General features: G+C 35.2%; 1 protein-coding gene across 3 annotated transcripts in view; it reads left to right on the forward strand.

Moving 5' to 3' along the window:
* ZFPM2 (zinc finger protein, FOG family member 2) overlaps positions 1–23,675 on the forward strand; it is a 504,207-nt gene that overhangs the window by 94,835 nt on the left and 385,697 nt on the right. For 2 of the 3 annotated variants that reach the window (XM_015145851.3, XM_028852860.2), the window contains exon 2: positions 6,519–6,677. The exons of the other annotated variant lie outside the window; for it this stretch is intronic. In XM_015145851.3, the coding sequence (XP_015001337.3) occupies positions 6,519–6,677 (159 nt within the window). The remainder of the gene's footprint in view (positions 1–6,518; positions 6,678–23,675) is intronic. 3 annotated transcript variants of the gene reach the window in all.

The raw sequence follows: 23,675 nt of genomic DNA on the forward strand, positions 1-23,675 counted from the left end.
GAGTGACTGCAGGAAGAACTTGCTCGTTTAAAATAGTATTTTCTTAGACTACAGAAATAAGATTTTATTCTTGCTGTTAAGCTCAATTACATGAGTTAGTATGGGTTTGCACTGTCCAAAGAGTGTCCCTCTTCTCTGCCCCTTCTCATTAAATGGCTCTGTGGGATATGCATGAGACAAATGTAATAGGAACCGAGTGAGAAGCATTTTGAGGTGTGCCTACAGGCTAATGATTCATGAGAAAGTCTGCGTGTAGCAGCTGAGAACTCTAAGAGAGGAACTACTGAGAGCCACAAGATGTGCCCCAGATAAAATTAGTAAAAACATATTAGTACTTTCAAGCTAGAAACGTTCCTACTGAATAATTAAGAGAGGAGAGAAACATTTTCCTGGGATTAAGCTTTTTAATTTAGAGTTCGGTTATTCCCAATACTAATTGAACAAACAGGACATATATGTACAGAACATATCATACTAAATTTTTCCTATTAGAAGAGCTTTATATTTTGTATTTTGTGAATGTTATGCTGAAATTAACAGAAATACAAGTCAAGAATACAGATTGTTAGGCAAGGAGACATCCAGTTTTAGTGTCAGTCCACTGCTTTGTTTTCATCACATAGAAAATGTAACAAGTTTAAAATGAAAAGTTATATTTTAACTCCTTTTACCTGTCAACTAAAATAGAGTATACCTATGTAGAATTTTGATATATTTGTGTATTTATATATTAAATATATTATATATTAAACATGAACCAGAATTTATCCCTTTTTTATATTTATATTTCGAAAGGTAACATCATTTGACAAATGTGGCTGAACTGTGATGTCATATTGTGTTTAAAGAAATACATATGTACGTTTCTTCCACTGTGTGATTTGGAGGTTCCTTTTGTTTTATATACATTAGAGATCTCTATTTGCCTGCTCATTCCTTTGTGTGAGTGGATCTTTTGCAAAAGAGTTTAAAAGAGCATAAAACAGGAGCTGGCAACTTGGGAGAATACCACCATTTTCATTTTCATTCATTGATTAAGATTTTGAGAAATGTATTCCATTGACATAGATTCTTTGTTCTGTGCACAAGTAAAATGACATAAAGTTTGTGATGGAAATTTTAATTTTTAATATTAATAATGCTATCTGATATTAAAATGATCCAAAATGGGATACATTGGGAAGCTCTGAAATAAAAAGGTTTGGAAATATTTGTGTGCTTTCGGGGGCAAACTCACCTAGTGGAATTTCTATGCACACTGTGATGGATTATTTTAATTATTGGGAATGATAATATTTTAATGTGACTTTCATCCCACCTGTCAGTTGCAATCAAGGCTGCCCAGTATTCTGAAACAATCTCATTTTGCTAGGTGGCTAGTCTTGTGCAGCTTCTAGAATGCTTAGAATATTAATGCATGAAGAGGAGATTGAATGCTTTCTGTAGTTCCATAATGACAGAGTGTCTTGTTTTAATCAAAAGGCATGCAATACCAAGCTAAAGTAATGTATAATACATTAATGCCAATAACTGTTTAAGAGGAAAGGTCCCTTTTGTGGGATATTATATCAGAGCCATAGAAGTTGGCATTTCTTTCCCCTGTTAATACATGACAATGTATATTAATTTTTGTAGAGCTTAATTTCATTCTTAGATGCTTCTTATTCTGAAGTGCTTTGAAGTTATCTGAACAAAGACAATCTGGCATTTAAGTGAGGGTTGTTGTTCCATTTATAATAGGCTACCAAAGTAGAAAGTTATTATTGAGACAATGTATGTTGAAAGATGCATGTATTTGATTTAATATTTACTATGTTGTTCTTTATCATTTCTTACATTTCCTCATTGTTTTGCTTATTTTGCATCATTTTCATCCTTATTCCTCAGAATGCCTATATATTTTCTCATCCTCTTTATTTTTTTGTTTTCAAATTTTCTTTGTCACCTTCTAGCTCTTACTCCAGTGGCTATGGATGCATTTCAGAGATTTCTTTAACCCCCTGAAATTGTAGCAATAATTTTCTTATAAATTCATTTATCTGGGGGACTAAGTGCTCCCTTACCTGCTTCTTAACCATGCAAATCCACTTTTTAAAATTTCATTTTATTCAGCTATTACATTACCAGTGTATAGGGTTAGACTATTTAATCTTTGATATCCCATTTGTCATTTACAAACTGCAGATCATTGAAACAACCACCAAATGAAAAATCGTCTGATATACCCACCTTAGGCCCAGCTTGCACAGTGCAGCTGTTGGTACTGCCTAGATGAAAAGCTTCACTGTACATTGGGCTGTCCATCAGCATCGTTAGGTGTGGTGAATCTACACTTCCCTTCTTATCTTCTGCTTTCTCTCCAGAGGGCAAAGGTAGCTGTGGCCAATTCAGATGGTCCTGGGCACACAATTGCCTCTCTTCTCTGAAAATGGAAGTACTACTTTGCACTCACCAGAATTTCCCAGTTATTCCCATTATTCAACCAGTATAGAATATGAGAGGATGCTTCCTCATTTATTCTGAGAGACAATGAACAGCATTATGGGCCTAACATATAGCACCACGGTGTTCATAGCTTGAGGATGTAAAACTAATCAGTAGTATTTTTTAATGAGGTAAATATTCATATTTATAAACATTGAGACTATTAATTCTGGTGAGTGTGTTTGAATATCTATAAATCAGAAGAAATTGAAGAGCTGAAATTCAGATTTCCTCACACTTGCCTGCCAAGTGGCCTCAATCAGAAGTAATTTTCTCCATGAGGGCACATGGAGCTCAGTCGTGAGCCTTTTCTGAGTAGATATTATTATTTGTGTCAAATTATGTGTGGTGATTTTTCTGAAGTGGACTTCTGTGCCCACTAATCCATACACAGGAGGTTCCTTCATTCCCTCCTTCATTGGTGCTATTAATTGTACTTGTGCTTCAAGTGTCTCTTACCCTTTTAAAATGTTAGTTTATGGCCACCGATTATCTGTAAGGTTTTCCTGTTAAAGAAACATGCAATATAGAGAGTAGAGTGAGATCGGATCTTAAACCATAAATACTATGCATTTTAAAAGAAACCTTTTTCCCAGAGCCTGATTTGATGGCATAGCTAAAGAAATGGTTAGTTATTTTACATTTTAAAGTACAGTGAATTATATAAAGCTGACACTTGCTTTGGAAGAAATACAAGTTGGTCACCAAATGACCTTCCTATGGCCTGTTTTAAATATTGACAATGAAATCTCATGTTCAAAAAATTTGGAACAAATGAGCTTAGTGATTTTTCACCTTTTATTTGAATTTTGATAATTCATTTTTAAACATGTAGGTGCTTCTTTTTAATTCCATGCTTGGAATTGCAAAGGAAGAGCCAACATGTAAAATAAAACAACCCTGAAATATATCATACTAAGATCTTATCAAAAACTTTGATACATAAAAGATTATATATATATAAATATACATATGTATCTGTGTATATATAAAATTACTGTAACATGACTTTGAGATTTAAAAATAAATAAATGCTTTGTGTGTACATTTTTCTTTCAAATTTTCCCATGAGCATTTCAATATATTTTTAATACAGTGATTAAATTTAAATTGATGTCATATTATCGAAGCCAATTTGTCATTGAATATTGTAAATAATTATTCATTACATATCATTCTTAGTAAATCCTCTTCTAAAAAAGTATGTATGCCTAGAATTTCATTTTGTAAAAGGAAAGCATATATATTACTGTTACTTAAACATGTATAATATGTATACATTCTTTTTATTATATATGGGCTTTTATAATTGAAGAGCATCCAGAAAAAAAAGAATTTCTTTTTCTATTTTTCATATTTTATATATGAAAATATCTGTTAGAGCTTTACTTTTCATTAGTAAAACTCAGAGCATATATTCCAAAAGAAGCATATATTTCAAAAGAAATATATATTGTAATTTCTGTTAAAACTGATATTAAAAGTTACTTTACATATTGATGTAGTGTGAGTATAAATTATGTAAATAAAAATAATAGTAATTATTTTATTTTTGATAAGTCTATAAGACTATCTTTCTGACTTTGGGGAGGGGTCTAGTATTTTGGTTGACTTTCAGTAATTTGAGAAGAGCAACAAGAGAGTTTTCAATTTTTAAAGATGAGATCATTAAGCATCTATGAATAAATAATTATGTTAATAGGAATTAACCATTTTTTAAGTTACCTATGTTTTAAAGTTGTTTCTGACGCAATGCATTTATAACTACCAAAGACTGGTTTACATAGTAGTATATTAATTAAAAGTATTTTTAAAATCTCTTGGCTCATGCCTGTAGTCCCAGCTTCTCCAGAGGCTGAGGTGGGAGAGTCACTTAAGCCCAGGAATTTGAAACTGCAGCAAGCTGTGATTGCACCTCTGTATGCCAGCCTGGGCAACTGAGCCAGATCCTTTCTCAAAAAATAATAATAATCTTAAATTTTCACATTAACTTTTTCACTTGTCAGTTGGAAACCTTATTCTAGTTAACTAACCTCCTGAACTTCATTTTTCAAATCTGCAAAATAAAAATAGTCATAATTCTCATACTTACTTCACTGGATTATTTTAAAGATCATGTAAAAAAGTGCTTTGAATAGTATTTCATTTTGTATATATACCATAATACATCCATGTAACAACACTGCACTTGTACCCCTTAAATTATACAAATAAAAAAATAGAAAGTGCTTTGAAACTCTTACATGAAACAAATGATGTAGCTCATGTCTTCTTTTGATCAAATTTGTTGTTATAATTACATTTTTTGAAAAAAAAATATTCTATTAATTATAACAACAAATTTGTTACATGGATGTATTATGGTATATATACAAAATGAAATACATAAATGAAATCATGTAATCTATTAATGCTAAGTTCTCATTAGACTTAGCATTAATAATTGAACTTATCTCTTGAAATTATCAAGTAAATGATTTAAAGTTTGCAATATTTTACATTATTACTATTTTATATATCTTTGCTTGTCTTGCTCTTTGACATAATTGTTCAAAAAGGTGAAAGATTATACATTTTAAACTTGAAACAGTTAATAAGATAAAATCTAATATGAGATGCATGACTTTTGAATGTGGTTGGTGCAGAAACAAAATCCATGGTTCTTTTAACCCTCTACCTTGAGCACACAGAATGTATAATAAAACACAATATGACCAGAGTAGAATTAGGGCATCCTTTTTTTCTTGACATTTGCTCTTTTGAAGAATGAAGGGTAAAACACATTTTTTAAAGGACAAAGAGACTCTGTAAGAAATTTTCAGTTGGATGTCCCTTCATTTAAACCCATCCGATTATTTTGTCTAGGCCAAAATGTCATATTAATTGAATCCTTTGACAATTACTTTTTGGGGAAACACTAGATACGATACTTATTTCTATTTATGTACATAGATATAAAAATTGTAGTATATGTACCATTTTAAATTATTTATAAGATTGCTCCTTAGGCCCTGGAAATTTCCTAGCACATATCTAAAAAGTGAGAGTGAGAGGCTGCCTGAGCCTTTGAGTATTTAGCCTGTCTGATGAGACTGCTGCCATGAGTGACAATTAGTACAAATTACCATAATTGTGTTCTTTGGATAAAATGCCACATCACTTCTTTGGGAGCAAATGCAGTTTCTACTTATTAAAATGAGTTGGTTACTTCGATTCTTTAGAGGCAGCCAGAAATTCACAATCAGCCCAGTGGTATTCCCATGTAGTCCACTTCAGATCGGTCTGAACAACTCCAGCCCTCCCTTTCCTTTCAATAAAATAGGTCCATTAATGTAGCGCCCCTCACTCTCATTCTCTCCAAGGGAGTTGTATTTTTATTACTGAAAAAGTATCACATAAATACAAATTACATTTTTTCATTAGAAAACCACTTTTCATTTCAGAAAAAATTCAATTAATTATGAATAGGGTTATGCTTTCATCAGGGAGAGAAATATGTAATTTTTCTTCAAGCCTCAAACACATATAATGAAATCTTTTCTCAGAATCCACTCTTAAGATGGATTTTTAAAAGTATAGACTTTATTAAAATCTCAGTTCAATTAAAATGCATTCAATTACTTTAAATCTTTATTAAAATCTCAGGTAAAATTGTACAACAGTGTAAAAGAGACTTGTACGCTTTACCAGGCAGTTAATTCTAACAAATGAACATAAAGTGCACAGTTTTCCTCTTAAAGAGGGAATCAAAAAAATAAGTTTGGGGCTTGAGGTTGGGGGTGGGGAAGCAATGGAGATGCAGGTTGCTTTCTATGTTATAACTTCTGACACTGGTTTCCTTGGATCTTTCATCATAGGTCATTGTTCCTTGTCTATACAGATGTAGCATTATCTTGTGTGAGTCCCCTTGGTGGTACTGCTTAGAGTATATTATTTTTCTCACCACTGTAACAAAAAAAAGGCTCTATTTAAGGATTTTATTTCACTGTCTTCCTTGGATATTTTTGGTACAGTGTCCCTGATTCTTTTTCAAGGGCCGCTTGAAGATGCCATTGAAGATGAGGAAGAAGAATGTCCATCAGAGGAAACAGACATCATCTCCAAAGGAGACTTTCCATTGGAGGAAAGCTTTTCCACAGAATTTGGGCCTGAAAATCTGAGCTGTGAAGAAGTGGAATACTTTTGTAACAAAGGTAATTGTTGATGGTTCGATGTAATATGTGAGTCCACTTAAATGATTTTGTAATGTTTTAAAAAATGCATAATAGTGCTCAAAGTGCTGACAGATAATTCAACCGTCTGAAAACAAGTACAGATTTTTTTAAACATAAAATTTTATTTCGAGGGACACGAGTAACTCCACTCTAATAACCAGTAATTTTTTCTATTGAAACAAATATTTTCATGTTGATTGGCCAATTAACTATGCACATTCTTCATGTTATTGGCCAATTAACTGTAATATATTTAATGTTGATCATTTATTCATTCATTCTTTCAACAAGAATTTATTGAATGTTAATTGTTTGCAAGGCACTAAATTAGGCATTAAATATTAGCACTGAATGAGGCAGAGAGTTCTCAACTAAGGTTCCAGCTCATTCCTTTTGAAAACCGAATGCTTTAGGTGTTTAATGTTGACTTTCAACAGTGAGGATGGTGCTTTGGGGATATTGTCAAATAAAAAAATACACATTCTTTCTCCATTCTAGATACTTTTTTGACACATTAACAATATAATCCAAGAAGCACTTGAGACATATCGCAACTTATTTCCAGCCATGACTTGGAGCCAGATGGCCTTGCCAGTGACTTAGTTCTCATGGAGCATATATACTCATTTGTTTACTTTTTTCATAAGTCAGTTTAAGGTTTCTCATGATTCTTATATATTTATTTTTATTTGATTGTTTTGCAAGTCTTTTATCTCCTCCTGCACCAATGTACAGTTTTCACAAATGCTTGGATCACTTCCTTGGTTTAGAACAGCTGCTTTTGCAGAGGGCTTGACTGGAAGTGTATGTCTGTTTCTGTATGTCTGTGTTTGTGTATGCACCATTTTTATTCAGACATGTTTGTTTCTTAGGCAGATAAATATAATAAAGTGGACTTTTTGTTTGTGTGTGTGTTTGAATATGTTAATCAGACTTCATAGTCTCAAATCAAGAATGCCATTGTAGCTTCTCAAAAAAATGTCAATTCGCGTATCTTGGTGGCCATGTATGTATTTAATCATTAAAAGTTCCAGTATCATTTTCTCTTGTTGATGGTGTCAACAAAAAATGTCAGAAACAAAAGATGTCAGTCAGCTCCCATCCCTGTCGTCAGTAGAACCCCAGGCCCTAAAACTGTGGAAACAGAGTGGAACCTGGACACACTGAAATTCAAAAAAATCTCCTTAATCATGTAGACCTCAAGATGACTTGTAGCATGGTCCTTGTCTCCTACATCAGAGATTTTTAATTGAAAATGAGAAAAGTATGAACAAAATAGGCTTTTTTTCCTAGTGTTGACTCAGATTTCAAGCCAAATTAATATTTTCCTTAGTTGCTAGAACCATTTATTGATGATATGTAGCTATGGCAATAAATCTAAGCTGGCTGGAGATGGATATTTTTTAAATTTATGTTTGAAGACATCTCAATTTTTTTTCCTGTTAGGAAATATATCCTTTTGTGCATTGTAGAAGACCTACCTTATGTTGCGATATTGCAATAAAGAGAGGAGCTGAGAGTTAGAAGGTGGATAAAAGAGTTAATGTATGGATTCATACCTTTTGTCAATTTAATTCATCCAGGAAGGCAGTATGATAGGTATTACTGTATGAATTGCAAATTTTGGGAGGATCTCTGGTTAAGGGCTATGTTTAATAAAAGAGTAAAGAACTCCAAGTTTTAAGGTAGTAATTTCCTGGGAGAAAATAGATTTATGGCAAATGCTTACATGATGATGTAACTGTGGTCTTAGGACAGTCACTCCAGCTGTACTAACCAGAGTCCTGACTCATGAAAAATAATGACAGGCCTTTAGGAACTAAGAAAAAACATTAAATTACAATTGTTCTGAACAGGATTCAGTAGATATTATTATTAATTATTTTATAAACAGTTGGAAAAATGTTTAATGTCAGATGTACGTAAAATAATACTTAGTATATGATATAGAGACCATATTAAATAATATATAACCTACATGTATTATAAGATAATTCTGTAATGTTTAGTTTGAAAGTAGAAGGTCATAATGGGTGGGAATAATAATTCTTATTTTCACATGATATTTGTCAGGATAAATAGCAATATTACTATTGATAGGAACATAATTTCATTATTTTACTCTCACAGAATGTATGACCAGGGAATTCCCACTGAAGTCAGTTGGAACTGGTACAAAGGAAAGACAACTCTTTGATAGATTTTTCATCCCTTGAGGTCATGCAAGGAATGCTATCAATTCTTCACTTAAGTTGATTAGCTACAATGGAAAGAGAATATTTTCTCTCTGGAAAATTAGAAACTAATCTTTCTGTTGAAATTCTCAATTTTTCTCAGTGACACATAATTATATTTTATTGCCAATTGTGAGGAAGAGGACAGATTAGCAATTAAAAGAGTAGAAGTGACCAGGTCGGTGACTCACGCCTGTAATCCTAGCACTTTGGGAGGCCAAGGCAGGTGGATCATCTGAAATCAGGAGTTTGAGACCAGCCTGGCCAACATGGCAAAACCCCATCTCTGCTAAAAATACGAAAATTAGCCGGGTGTGGTGGCGCACGCCTATAATCCCAGCTACTTGGGAGGCTGAGACAGGAGAATTGCTTGAACCCAGAAGGCGGAGGTTGCAGTGAGCTAAGATCGTGCCACCACACTCCAGCCTGTGTGACAGGAGCGAGACTCCATCTCAAAAAAAAAAAAAAAATACTAGAAGTATTTAAATGGTTAACAATGCCAGTGTCATTACTGGAAAAGCAAATAAGACATATTCCTCTGAAGAAAAATATTTTTAGGCCGGGCACGATGGCTGACGCCTGTAATCCCAGCACTTTGGGAGGCTGAGGCGGGAGCATCACCTGAGGTCAGGAGTTTGAGACCATCCTGGCCACTGTGGCAAAACCCCATCTCTACTAAAAATACAAAAATTAACCGGGTGTGGTGGTGGTGCCTGTAGTCCCAGCTACTCAGGAGGCTGAGGCAGGGAGAATTGCTTGAACCCGGGAGGCAGTGGAGGTTACAGACAGCCGAGATTGAGCCACTGCACGCCTGCCTGGGTGACAGAGCAAGACTCCATCTCAAAAAGAAAATAATAATAGTAATAGTAATAATAATAATAATAATATCTTGGGTTCATTAATGAAACATACTTTTTGCACATGGTTTAAATCATTTATGACAATTTAAAAATTGTTGATATTTACTAGAAAAGGAATTGGATTATTTGGAAAGTTTCTTGGTCTAAAGGCTACCCATGATCAAAATTTACCCGTGACCTACTTACTTATGTGGGCCCCAAGCATAAAGATTTTGTACATTGAATGTTTTTTTTCTGTTAAACAAAGGATAGCTTGAAAGTTCAGATCAAAAAATGTGGCCAGAAGGTCTGAGTTCTCTAAACAAGATATTTTGACACATTATCAGGGGAGCATACTGAGGATACACATGGAGTTACTACATATTTTTCGTCATATTTTAGCAACTGGATTTTGTATAAAACCAATCATATGTTATCATAACTTTTTTAAAGAAAAAGAAAAACTCTGTACATTTCTGAAGACAGCTTATCATGAAGTTTCTACTTCCTTTTGAAATTGAGCATCTATATTATACAGGATATTTTCAGTGATTAACTAAAATTATAGTTCTTCAATGGCTCTTATTATTGTAATACTTTTCTCAGTTCCACACTGATATTATCTGTGTTCTTGTTGAAGGGCAAGTTTTTCTACAAGTCTCAAAGTTGCGTTTACTAATATTAGTAAACTTTCTAGTCATTATAAACCATGTGATTACATAAAACCCAAATCACTTGTATAATGTAAGATTCCACAGAAATGTCCAAGATTGTTGGTCAGAATTTTATGTTAAAGTTAATGTATAAAATTCTTAATTATATAAATCCATCTCAGAGATAACCTTGTTATAGTTGCATGCTTAAAATTTGAACCTGGCAATTCTATTGGCATTTCCTGTGTCTCTTTTTATTTTGGATTAGTTGCATATTTCATGTTCCAATTTTTCATTTCAAAGAAATGAAAAGAACTATGTTTATAAAAAGATGCTACTTGAAATTTACTTTGATACTTTTAGATTTTAAACATTTTAGCAAAATATAAAGCAATGCTTTCAATTTACATTGTCTTCTTTTGTTTATGAGTTTAGATTACGTGGCATCTTGCCTTACAGTATCTCTGGGAGGAAGGAAACAAGCAAGATTATTTCCTTGAATTTATAAATGATGAAGACATCAAGACTCAGTCCATAAGTGCTATATATTTCCTGTGGTACTGAATTTTTTGATTCAGTTATTTTGTCTGCCTTTCTTCTGGTTTATGTGCCCCGACATGGAAGTACATCAATGTATTTGTAGAACTAAGCAAATCAATATGAACTGAAATATATGTGGTCTGGAAAGCAACCTTGGGAGTTTAGTTATGTCACTATTGGCAGGTGGGAACACCTATATATGAGCAATTCTTGGGTAAACTCAAAGACAGTGAGTTTCAGAGTGGGGTTGGCATGGAGCGGTTCTAATTAATAATTGTAAAGTGAAATAAACATGTTTTGGGATAAATTCCAGGAGAATGTCACAAAATATGTGAACATGAAGAATCAGGTCAGTGTCACTGGATGCTAGTAGAATGTAGTGCTATTAAAAAAAGATAACTCAGGTGAGAGGGGTGAGGGATAAAAGACTACACACTGGGAACAGTGTGCCTGCTCAAGTGAGGGGTGCGCCAAAATCTCAGAAATCACCACTGAAGAATTTATTCATGTAACCAAAAACCACCTGTTCCCCCAAAACCTATTGAATTACGAACAACAAGATAACCCCAAAGAAACTACATGTACGTGAACTTTGAATTATCTACAATGATTATCCAGGAAAGTTAAAGAGGGTCCTTACAAATTGTTGACGGATGTTATGATTTTAAAACAAAGGCCAGAATGGAAAATAATGCTATCAATGTTGCTTTGGGAAGACGAAAAATCTTTATGCCTCATCCTTGCATCTAGATATGGAGAATGGTCAGAGACATACTTGGGTGTAGTTAATGCCCTAGAAAAATGAACTGAAATTAGCGCTCTTCAATTTGGAAATATTAGGGCTAAAAGGAGGGGTCATGATGGAAATACATAAAGTAAGGAAAGATACATGGTGTAACAGTGGAAATTCTCACTGCATTCAAAAAGAGTCCACATTGTGTGCAGAAAACAAAGGTTATTTTAAAGATTCTTTAACATAAAAAATGTAAAGCATACTAAAGAAAATAGAATAAAAACCTGGGTTATTCAGACTTGGATTTAGTGTTAGCCCCAGAAGTAATTAATACCAATCAAAAGCAAACAGATCAGATACTTAGTAGGACTGTCAGAAACTTTCACTTATGTTCACTAGATCAAATTCAGTACAACTCAACCCGTATATTAAGTAAGCATCTGCTTTTTGCCAGACCTTCTTCTCAGAGCTGGGATACAGCTTTAGACAAAAGTCAATCCCCACTCTCAGGAGGAGAGAGAGAGGCAATAAACAATTGAATCACTTTTTATAATGTTAGGTGAGATAGGGGAACATGAGGAAAAATAAAACAGGCAAAGTTGGTAGGGTGAAATAGGGTGCACACACATGCTATTTCATAGAGTGATGGGGAAGGTGAACTTTGATTGGAGACTTGAGGGAAAGGAATGAGCTTCCTGTACTGAGTCAAGTCTGTAGTACCTGTGAGGTTAGTGTTACAGGAAGCCAGAAGAGGACAGCAGAGAGCTGGGGAGCAGAAGAGGCACTGTCACACCTGTAGAACTTGCTGCTCTTGGAATCTGTTGGATTCCGACCACTATGGAAGCCTTCGGGAACAGAACTGTGGAAAGAAACTATAGTGTGTGAGCCACAGAAGAGAGTTGAGGTAAGACTGGGAGACGAGACATGGCCACGACACAGTGTGTATACGCCTGGAGAAGAAAGGCCTGCAGAAAGGAAAGGTTAAGCAGGAAATTGAAACAGGTAAAATGGGAAAGCTGTCAGGGGATACAGATAACCCCAATCAGAATTATCCCTGTAGCCAAGGACTTGATGAGACTCCATCTGTAGCCCATTAATGTGGTTTCCAGAACAGCAGTTTGGGGGTGTTTGAGGATGATATGAGTCACTTTGTTCCCTTCCACAATAGCAGAGTTGGGCTTGTGTTTTCTGTCTTTCCACATTCTTGAATTAGAAAGATCGAGGGGCAGAGAAGTAGAACCAGTTTCGTCATTGTACTCAACTTCTTCTGCCAATAGGCTGCCAGGCTCATTGAAATGTTCCCCCCTCCTCCCATCCTCCTTTCTTTCTGTTGGTTCCTGTAGTTTTGTGGCTTTGTTTAAAGATTAAGAAATAACAGAGGAAAAGCCATATTCCTCCTTGTTACTTGTAACAAATCTAAGTTGAGGTTATTGGCATTAATCCCTCCCTGCCCCTGGTGCCTGAAAGTTAAGGTAAAGCAACAAAAGTTTATCTAGAGTCTTAACGAAAAGAATTTTTTTAAAACTGTATATTTATGCAGTTTTGGTTGTGGGAGTAGTAACCGTTGTTTTTCATTTGATCCCATGTCAAACATCATGGTATTTTGTTTCCTCGTTTCTTATGTTCATTTTATTATTATTTTTAGTTCAGAAAGTCTATTTCGCTATATTTTATAAACCTTTCAATGAACATGCTTTCTTTCCTCCTTGGTTATGCCTTTAATGACATGTTTTTGTCTCCTCTGATGCTTGAGTAACTGGAATCAGAATCTGCATAAGACAGCTCTACCATAATCACTTTGAGTTCAATAAGGAAGGGGACCTTTACAGGCAACTTTTTTCCTTTTTTCTTAACGGGATTAAGAAGCTCAGCTCTTTAAATTCTTGCATATAACATTGACATTTCCAGGGTGTGTTTGGACCAGGGAGTTCAAAGAGAAAGAATAAAAAAGAAAAGCCAATATGACTTTGTTTTTTACCTTGCTGGAGGAACTGTTTGTGCAAATCGCCTATAAGCTTATTGACCTGAATCTTTGACTCCTTGTTTTCTCTGGATTTGGCTGGAGTGGAGACACTGATGGAGCACTGATAGGGCTGATTGAACAGCCCCCAGCTTTGCTTGGCAGGAACCTCCCTTCCCTTCTCCGCCATCTCCCCCTCCCTCCACATGACATTATTGTTCCTTGGCAGAACCTCTGTTTTCCTGGATTCAGTACTTCTTTTTCCTGAAATTTATTTTAAAATCGTTCACTTTTTCTTAGGTAAATCATCTAGCAATGCAAAATGAGAAGTAATACTTTTTAGAATGTAAACATAGAGGTTAATAGTGTCCTATAGGCCGGGTAGTGGCTCACCCTGTAATCCCAGCACTTTGGGAGGCCAAGGCTAGCAGATCACGAGGTCAGGAATTCAAGACCAGCCTGGCCAACATGGTGAAACCCCGTCTCTAAAAATGCAAAAATTAGCTGGACACAGTGGTGTGTGCCTGTAGTCCCAGCTACTCGGGAAGTTGAGGCAGGAGAATCGCTTGAACACGGGAAGTGGAGGTTGCCGTGAGCCGAGATCGCGCCATTGCACTCCAGCCTGGGTGACAGAGTGAGACTCCATCTCAAAAAAAAAAAAAAAAAATTAGTGTCCTTATAAGTGCTTTTATCTCATAAGATTGAAAAAATTTATACCTTATGACATTGTGGTATCACTCTTTTAGAGCCATCTTAAAAGTCCCAAAACATAGTTTTTGCTAGGAATGAGACTGATTTTTTAAAAAACCACAATTGTTGGAAAAATGGGAGAGCATGTGAAGGAACTCTGTTCTTATAAGAGTAAACACTTTCTTGGTTTTGATGGAATCTGAAGGTATAAAAATTTGCTTCATGACTCAGTGTTCTGTGTAAGGGTCAGATAAAGCTTTGTCTACTTACCTCATCTCTCATTTCAGATATATCATCATAATTGCAACCAAATTAAAGTGATTAATTTTTATACAATGTTTGAAATGACCCATGGTCATTTATGTGAGTAACATATGATAATATGTACTACTGTTTAGCATATGACAAACTAAATTCGTTTTTCTTTCTGTGAGCTGACCAACAGATCTCAACTGTGCAGTCTGCTAAAGGTATTTTTGAGGCATATTAAACTTGATAAAAAGCTCTTAATCTTCTCACATAAATGTAGATTTTCTTATTAGTAGGTAAAATTTCTCACAATGCTTTTGTTATCATTTGAGAAGCAACAGGCAATATTAAAGCATTTGTCCATCTATTACCTGATGGGATATCTTTATCTCTGGTAGGCCTAAACATAGACTGTGTAATGGGAAATGTAGAAAGCTGTGGTGCGATGAATTTAATTATAGTAATAAACTCAGCCACTTTTTTGTTGTTCTTAAAAGGTCAAGTAAAAATAACTGAATGTGTTGCACCAATAAAGTAAATACTGATAAAGGATGCAGATTGCTGTTTCAGCTTCTTTTTTTTTGTCATTCAGTGAGATTCCAGAGATTGGCATTAGGGCTATGTGCCAATTATAATAATCTTAATAATGGTAATAACAACGTTCATTTGCTGACTGCTCCTGAAAGTCAGACATCTTCCTGTATATGTATCATCTCTAATCAACTTACTGTCCTACACGGTAGATGCTGTTTTCACCTGTGACTTCCACAGGCTCAGCAACTTGGCCAAAGTCAACAAAACTACTAAAGACTAACACAGAATGAAAACTTGCATTACTGGTGCTTAATAAAAATAGAGAACTAATTTTGCTTCCTGATGTCCACTGTTATATAACTCTTGTAGAAGGAGGGAGAGGAAAACATCTGAAGAAGGTTGGATATATGAAGTATAAAGCTCACTTTTTCAAGGTATTTTTACTGGGCATTTTCTATTAAACACTAATTGTACAGGATGTGTCAGTCAAAAATAAGGGTGTTTACAAAACCAAATAAAGAAAAAGGCTAACCTAAGTGAATTAGGGATGTTCTTAAAATATTTCTATCTTTTGGTACTTCTTGAAAGACTCTGTCAATATAAACCATTTTGCAATAAGTGGAGTTGGGATTTTGATAAGGGGCTATATTGAAAGCACGTTAGTCTCATTATACTAACTGAAAATTATATTGCCTTGTTTTAAAGAAATGCAATAAGCTACAGGTTCTCACTGCCTGTTTCTTATGATGTTGCTTTCAGGTAGTTTAAAAGAGTGAGGACACACCAAAATGTGTGTATTTGGGCAGAAGCCAGTAATAAATGGCAGGAATGTTTACAAATCCATCAAAACTATTTGGATAAGAACTTCAGCCTTGTAGAAATGTTTGCAAAGTGAACTCTTTAAAATAGTTTGACCTCAACACAAAATAAGACTAAATAAAAAACGAAGAAAGGAAGGAAGGAAGAGGGGAAAAGGGCATTGTTTGCAGGGAAAGCTCTGGGCACTGTGAAAACTTTTCACTTTTCTGAAGGAAATGCAGTACAACAGATGGTAAGAGTGGAAGTGAGATAAACATAGGAACTGGAAAAGTAAGCAATGCATTCTAACAGGTTCTATATCAAAGATCTGGAGAAGTAGAAAGATTAGACAAGGAACTGTTCTGAAACTTGACAGTCTCTGTATCTTAACAAGTCTTAGCACATAGCAGAGATGGAAAGTGGAATTGCACAGACAGTAGGCTGTGATTATATTTTTTCTGACAGAAAGGAAGGTCTCTTTAAGGATTATTTTTAATGATATAAATTTACCAAGCTGGAAATCTGTCATACAGATATATAACACACTTTGCTTTCTACGTATTTAACAATGCGATTTGATATAATTTCTATTGTTGCTATATGATTAGCTCAAGATGGTATATTTTAGGTCTTAGGTAAATTGTAATTTTTTTCAATGCAAATTATGGCCCAGGCAAGTTAACCAATACTGAGAACCTATGTTACCTGTTTCTCGTAAGCATGGATATGTATGTGTGACCATATGTGATCCTGCATGTATAGAGGCAGAAAGATGACTACATAAATAATTTTCTCATTTCTTAAAGATACAGTGATCTAAGAAAGGAAAGAAAACATGTGCACAAGATAGACAAGGAAATATATATAAATATATATATATGTAGAATAGTGTTAAACTTGGGCCGATTAAGGAAGCAATGCATTCACTCCCAAGCTTCCTTATGGTAATGTGCATCATTCTAATGTGGAAACCATTCACCAGCACGCATCTGCCTCATTTAATCTGTGCATTCTGTACTCCTATATTCTGTATTGGTGGCTGACTCCTAAAGGGAATACCAAAATACAATAATCTTTAACGAGAAATAATTCTACAAAAATGCAAAATGAAACAAAAAAAATGGACAGGAAAAGTAGCTTATATGCTAAGGAAAACCCAATTCAGATGTGTTTTATCTACAATATTGGCAGTTGTGTTGGGTGACTTTTAAGATGCCCCTAAAAATATCAAATTACTAATAAAAGGAATGCATTTTGAAAAAGTATGTAGTATGCATCTTATTTTCACACCTAATGTTGTCAAATATATTAGATCTATTCATTCTCCTTTTTAGTTTATTTCACAATTGTTTAATTATTTTTCTATCAAATGATGAACCTAGGACAGTTCAAAACAGTGTGGGACAATTCTGAAACTCGGATAATTCAAATAAATATTAAGTGTTGCTTCGAAATTCTGAGGCTTCTTTGACAGGGGTTTCTGAACACCTGAGCACTGGGGCAGTACCGTTTATCTGAGAAAGATAGTTCTGACCATTACTGTGGTTACTATGAGGTTAATGAAGCTTAAACTTCAGAACTCCTCATTTGGACAGATTCCTCACAAGGCCCTGCACCTAATTTTGTAAGTGGGACTTTGAATTCTTTTTCTTGAGGAGGCCCCCTGAATTGTATAAGCTTTGGTTTCCACCAAGCCTGAATCAACCCCTTTTAGTACCTGTAAGTATTAGTGATCTTCAAAGGAGACAACCAGGATCAAGAATGTTAAGTTTGTTTTCAACTTCCTAATTTGTTGGAAAACCAAACAGATGCACAAAAAGAGTTTGTATTTATATTAGATACCTGAATTCCAAATCTATTATCATTACAGGGTAGTTATCCTTTGCCTAAAGAGACCACAGATACTCATGAAAAGCCTGATTTTGAAAGTGCTATGCTAAAAAATGAAGAGAGAGGGAAAGAATATCTACATTTCTGAAACTCTGGAAAATGCTGTGGGTACTATCTATGTTTTTCTGGTGTTATCACCAGCAGCCAAGAACCTGTTGCTGGCACTAAGGGAGGAGACGCTGTTGGAAGACCTTGTAGTAAAAATAGTCTGAATGCGTCTTGTGATAACTAATTTGGGACTATCTCTGGTGTTGGAAGCTAGATGTGCATCTGAGTTAGAAGGAGACTGATGGGACCTAGAATATTCTTTTTTTTCCCAGAGATGTGGAAACTCTGTTAGGATTAGGTGCAGCTGTAACAATAGGTTCCCAGAAGTGGCCACAGGACTCTTTGGCTTGCATCCCGTTGTCCACAACTTTTTTTTCTTTTTTTTGAGATGGAGTCTCGCAATGTCACTCAGGCTGGAGTGCAATGGTGCAATCTCGGCTCAGTGCAGCCTCTGTCTCCCGAGTTCAAGCGATTCTCCTGCCTCAGCCTCCTGAGTGACTGGGGCTACAGGTGCCCGCCACCATGCCTGTATAATTTTTTTTTTTTTGTATTTTTAGTAGATACTGGGTTTCATCATGTTAGTCAAACTCCTGCCCTCAGGTGACCTGCCCACCTGGGCTTCCCAAAGTGCTGAGATTACAGGCATGAACCACCACACCTGGCCCACAACTTATTTTTATGGTATCGTCCACGCTAAAAGAGAAGCCTCTGTTTTGTTGTCAGGTGGTCTATGCCCAACTCTAAATTATGTTACTATGGAGGGTTTTCAGTTTATGTAAAATGCATAGCTTTTATTTGCTTTGCTTGGTTATTAGAATAATTAATGAATGAAAGCATAATGGCAGTCAGTGCATTCAACATTCCTGTGTTAGCTTATCCAGTAAGTATTTATTGAACACCTGCTATGTCAGACATGTGAGACATGCTGTGGATACAGTGGTAAGTAAACACAGGCAAGGTCCTGGATATCGTAGAATTTACCTTATAGTGAGGAGGCAGACATTAATAAAATAATCATGCAAATGGTGCAGGGTGGTTTGATCTAGTGAGGAAGGTCAGAGAAAATGTCTTGGCCAGGCATGGTGGCTCACACCTGTAATTGCAGCACTTTGGGAGGCCAAGGTGGGAGGATTGCTTGAGCCCAGGAGTTTGACACCAGGTTGTCAACATAGGGAGACCTCATCTCTATAAAGAATAAAAAATAGAAAACCTGGCGGGGCATGGTGGTACATACCTGTGGTCCCAGCGCTTGGGAGGCTGAGGTAGAAGAGTTGCTTGGGCCTGGGAGTTTGAAGCCACAGTGAGTCGTGATAGTACCGTAACACTGTCCAGACTGGGTGATAGAGCAAGACCCTGTCTCAAAAAAAAAAAAAAAAAAAAAAAAAAGAATGTGACACTTAAGCTGGAATAGAAGTTGGGGAGGCATTAACTAGGCAAAAAGAAGTCATAAGGTTTCAGGTAGAGGGAACAGCATGTGAGCGACACCAGCCTGGTGAGCATGCAAGGAGAGCAATAGAGATGGGTGTGAGTTGGACCGGAGAGACCAGGAAGGACAATGATCATAAGGCTAAGGACAGGAAATAGTAGAGATGAAGCATAAAGAGGAAGATAAATATTCTGAAAGCTGAAATATGAAATTGCAAATCTGAGCTTTCCATAAGCCATAGTAGAGAGAGAAAATGAAAGAGGAAGATAATTCCAGTGATGAAGCGGGAGGAAAAACCAGGATTTGTTAGGAGAAAGAAATGTTAGCCCTTATTTGTGAGTTCTGAGAGTCATTCGTCATTAGAGTGTTTGAACTAGTGTTATATAAAGGGCATTCAGATAAGGAACGATGCCTTTGTTAGGCCTAGAATATGCATTCTCTATTGGCTGCTTCTCCAGCCTTTGCATTTTGAGTGTGTGACTTAAAGTCCTATTTCACAATACAATGGAACACTTTGATAATGAGTGTTTGCTTACGAATAATATTCTTAAATAAACACAGAGGCAGACAAACAGAAGAGATCATGGGTTTTTACTGGCAGAACAACGTAATTATGATTGGGTTATAGTACAGAATATCCTCATTTAGAGACCATAAGGTGTTACTGTGTCTCTTCTTGGAACAAGAAATGCTGTAGGTATTTAGAATCTTCTTCTGATGGGAATGACATTAGTTAGAGTGAGACTTTTTGAAGGGAAGGTAGAGGAAGGGATAATAAGAAAAAATATTTAAATATAAACTTTGAAATATAAATTTTAGAAACATTGTTTAAAATAGAATGTTGGACTGGGTGCAGTAGCTCATGCCTGTAATCCCAGCACTTTGGGAGGCTGCAGCAGGAGGATCACTTGAGGCCAGGAGTTTGAGACCAGCCTGGGCAACATAGTGAGATACTCATATCTACAAAACATAAACATAATTAGGTGGGCATGGTGGCTTGGGCCTCTTGTTCTAGCTACCTGAGGCTGAGGCAGGAGGATTGCTTGGGCCCAAGAGTCCAAGGTTACAGTGAACTGATTGCATTGCTGCTCTCCAGCTTTGGCAAGACTCTTTCAAAAGAAAAAAAAATAATAGAATGCCTTGTTTTCCCACACTTGCTTATGTATCTCACCCTTTCATGTGCTCGTTGAGAGAAATAATGAGGAATAAAATTATCAAAAGACAATACTGATTAAAACTTGCCTTATTTTATCTCATGTGGAAATTTCCCTTATGCATCAAATCTTCAATGAACTTAAACTTTGAGTAAAACTCTTTTCATATGGAGGATAATATTGATAGCAGGGATAAATATTCAGTACTGTGTTCAATAATTCACTGTTCTTTCTTCTTCAGTTATCAGTACTTCAATTGTGACTTTTACATGATGTCGGTAAACATAAACATTAGTATTTTCAGTATTTTCCCGTTACTAGCTATGATGATACACTACAAATGACAGTAGTCATGCATTAACTATAGAAATTGAGGCTGGGCGTGGTGGCTCGCGCCTGTAATCCCAGCACTTTGGGAGGCCGAGGCGGGTGGATCACGAGGTCCAGAGATCGAGACCATCCTGGCTAACATGGTGAAACCCCATCTCTACTAAAAATACAAAAAATTAGCCGGGTGTGGTGGCGGGCACCTGTAGTTCCAGCTACTTCGGAGGCTGAGGCAGGAGAATGGCGTGAACCTGGGAGGCGGAGCTTGCAGTGAGCTGAGATCGCGCCACTGCACTCCATCCTGGGAGGCAGAGCGAGACTCTGTACAAAAAAAAAAAAAAAAAAAGAAGAAGAAATTGAGTTTCTTCTCAGCATGACAGTGTTAGCCCTGGACCACTGTTATCAACTGTTTCAGGATTGTTTCCTCATCTACATTCCTCAAATGTATAGCCAAATAAATGTGGGTTCTAGTCTTTTGATCTGCTTAATCTTTCATATTAAGGAATCTGAAACTACTGTCAAAATAATATTTTGTCAGATAGGAAAGCCCCAAATAGGTTACAAAAAAGTCACATGCTTTTTAAAAAATAATTGTATACTGAATATAACTACCCAGAAGATAGCAAAACTCTACATTTTATTATATGTAAGTAGTAAGTCAAAGGGAGATCTGAGTTAGAAAACAGGATGGGAATCCAAAAACATAATGGACATAATGGATCTGTTCTTTTCAAACAGTTGAAATGCTTTTTTTTTTTTTTTTTTTTTTAGGTATTGCCATAAAGGGGACAGCTGCATGTTTTTATTTTTGTTCCTGGAGATTAGAATCGTGTCTATAATTTGGTAACATAGAGTTAATTTAACATGACATTTCTGTTTGGATAATCTATAACCAAACAATTGTTTTAAGCTAGACAATATTGTGAGGCTATTAGGCAAAGCAAACATAAACTGAATCTTAAACTTTAATGTCCTCGCCCTTCAGTATGAGCTTCAGTTTTCTGTTTTTGACTGTTACAGTCCTTTAACCAAAGCTATCTTGTCTGATGATAAAACCATAAGTGTATGAAGCTCACACATTTTTCATCTCTTTTATGACCTTATCTTTCATGAGCTTCTTCTGTGAAGGTATCCTAACTATAGGAAGCACCTGGAAAACATATGTGATATCTATTCTCTGATAAGCAGTTGTGAACAAGAAAGTAGATCTGTCACTTCTGAACTGTTCATTGTTAAAAAATACTTTGATGATTTAGCTGATTGCAAAATACATTATAGGGATGACTAACAGCTACAGTAACACTCCTAGTCAAGAAAGTTCAATAGTTATATTGTACAAGAATTTCTATAAGAGGTTAATATTGATAGGAACTACATGGATTAAAAGAGCAAGGTTGAGAAGGGCTGTTTGCTTGCATGACTGCTTTCAAACACTGCTGCTATTCTGTGCTGAAAAAGTGACTGTCTCAGAATGTGGCAAATCTTTAATTTCTACAGAAGTATTTAACTTTCAGTGAAAAGGTGTTTGTTTGCGGTTTTTAAATTATTTTTGCCTGGCGAGTGGAGCCAATGCTTTTACCACCTTACCAACAATACCTAATATGGTATTTAAAGATCCTGTTTCATGTGTTTCAAAGACTATATTCAAGTGCATTTCCCCGAGCCATTTATGCTATGCATTATATTGCTCAATAACACCTTCAATTTCCTCCTATAGGACTCTCATTGATTCTGAAACCTAGACTAAGAAAAATGGAAAGGCCCACAAAATACGTATGATATCTTTTAAAAGAGTAACAAAAGAGTTTAATCTTGTGACGGAAAACCATTAACTCCATAGCCATAATTTTAGAAATATTATAGATTTTGTTACTGCTTGACATTTATTCCATTTCATCATTTTATGAATTGGTTGCTGGATATATATAGTGGTTATCCCATTAAATATGTTTGTGCTTTGCTGAAAATGCACTGAAATTTCTATTTAAAAGTATATGAATAAAAAATCTAGAAAGTAAATGAATGGATGTCAAATGAGTTCCTAGTTCTTTCTGTAATTCTCTTCTTGGCATCTTTTTTTTCTGTCTTCCTTTCCTCTTCCTACCAACACAGCTCGTGAAGCAATATCTTAACAAGCTTGTCCTTATTATCTTGCTATTAATTATTCATTCCAGTTTTCCTAAGCTACTCTAGAGTACTGATTTCAAACATAGAATCAAAAATGGATAGAAGTAAAAAAAAAAAAAAGTTTATCAATAAAGTCAATTTCATTTAAATCAGGAAGAAGCTTGGGTTAATATCAAAATAAAGTTATATTTATAACTTTTTCATGAGAATAAATATATTGGAAGGAAAGAAGCATCTTTTTCTCTCTCTTGTGAGAAAAAAATAGTTTCTTAAAAGTAATTCAGAGATTTCATATTTGATTAAATTATTTTTAATCAGTTATTTTTCATTAGTAAAAAGCATTAAAAAATGAATTATGTCAAAACATTACCATAAAAATAAGAACTAGTTTTCTGACATAAAGTTAGAAGATGAAGAATCTAAAAGTTGGAAAATTTTGACATTTTATTTATTAAATAGAAAGAATGTGCTGAAAGCAATTAATTAGCAAATGTAATGATATTGCCGTAAGTTATGGTAAAAAGAATGAAACTAAAATCTAATTTTTAACTGGTCAATGAGCAATGGTAATTGATTAACATTTGTATGTAGTTGATTTTACTAAGTGCCAAGTAAAATAGTAAACCGTAGGGAAAAAATAATGCTTATAAAATCAAATCGGTAAAACATTTTATTTTAATATGCAAGCGGCTGGGCACGGTGGCTCACGCCTGTAATCCCAGCACTTTGGGAGGCCGAAGCAGGTGGGTCACCTGAGGTTGGGAGTTTGAGACCA

The sequence above is a fragment of the Macaca mulatta genome, chromosome 8 (genome assembly GCF_049350105.2).
Source record: "Macaca mulatta isolate MMU2019108-1 chromosome 8, T2T-MMU8v2.0, whole genome shotgun sequence".
Taxonomy (NCBI): domain Eukaryota; kingdom Metazoa; phylum Chordata; class Mammalia; order Primates; family Cercopithecidae; genus Macaca; species Macaca mulatta.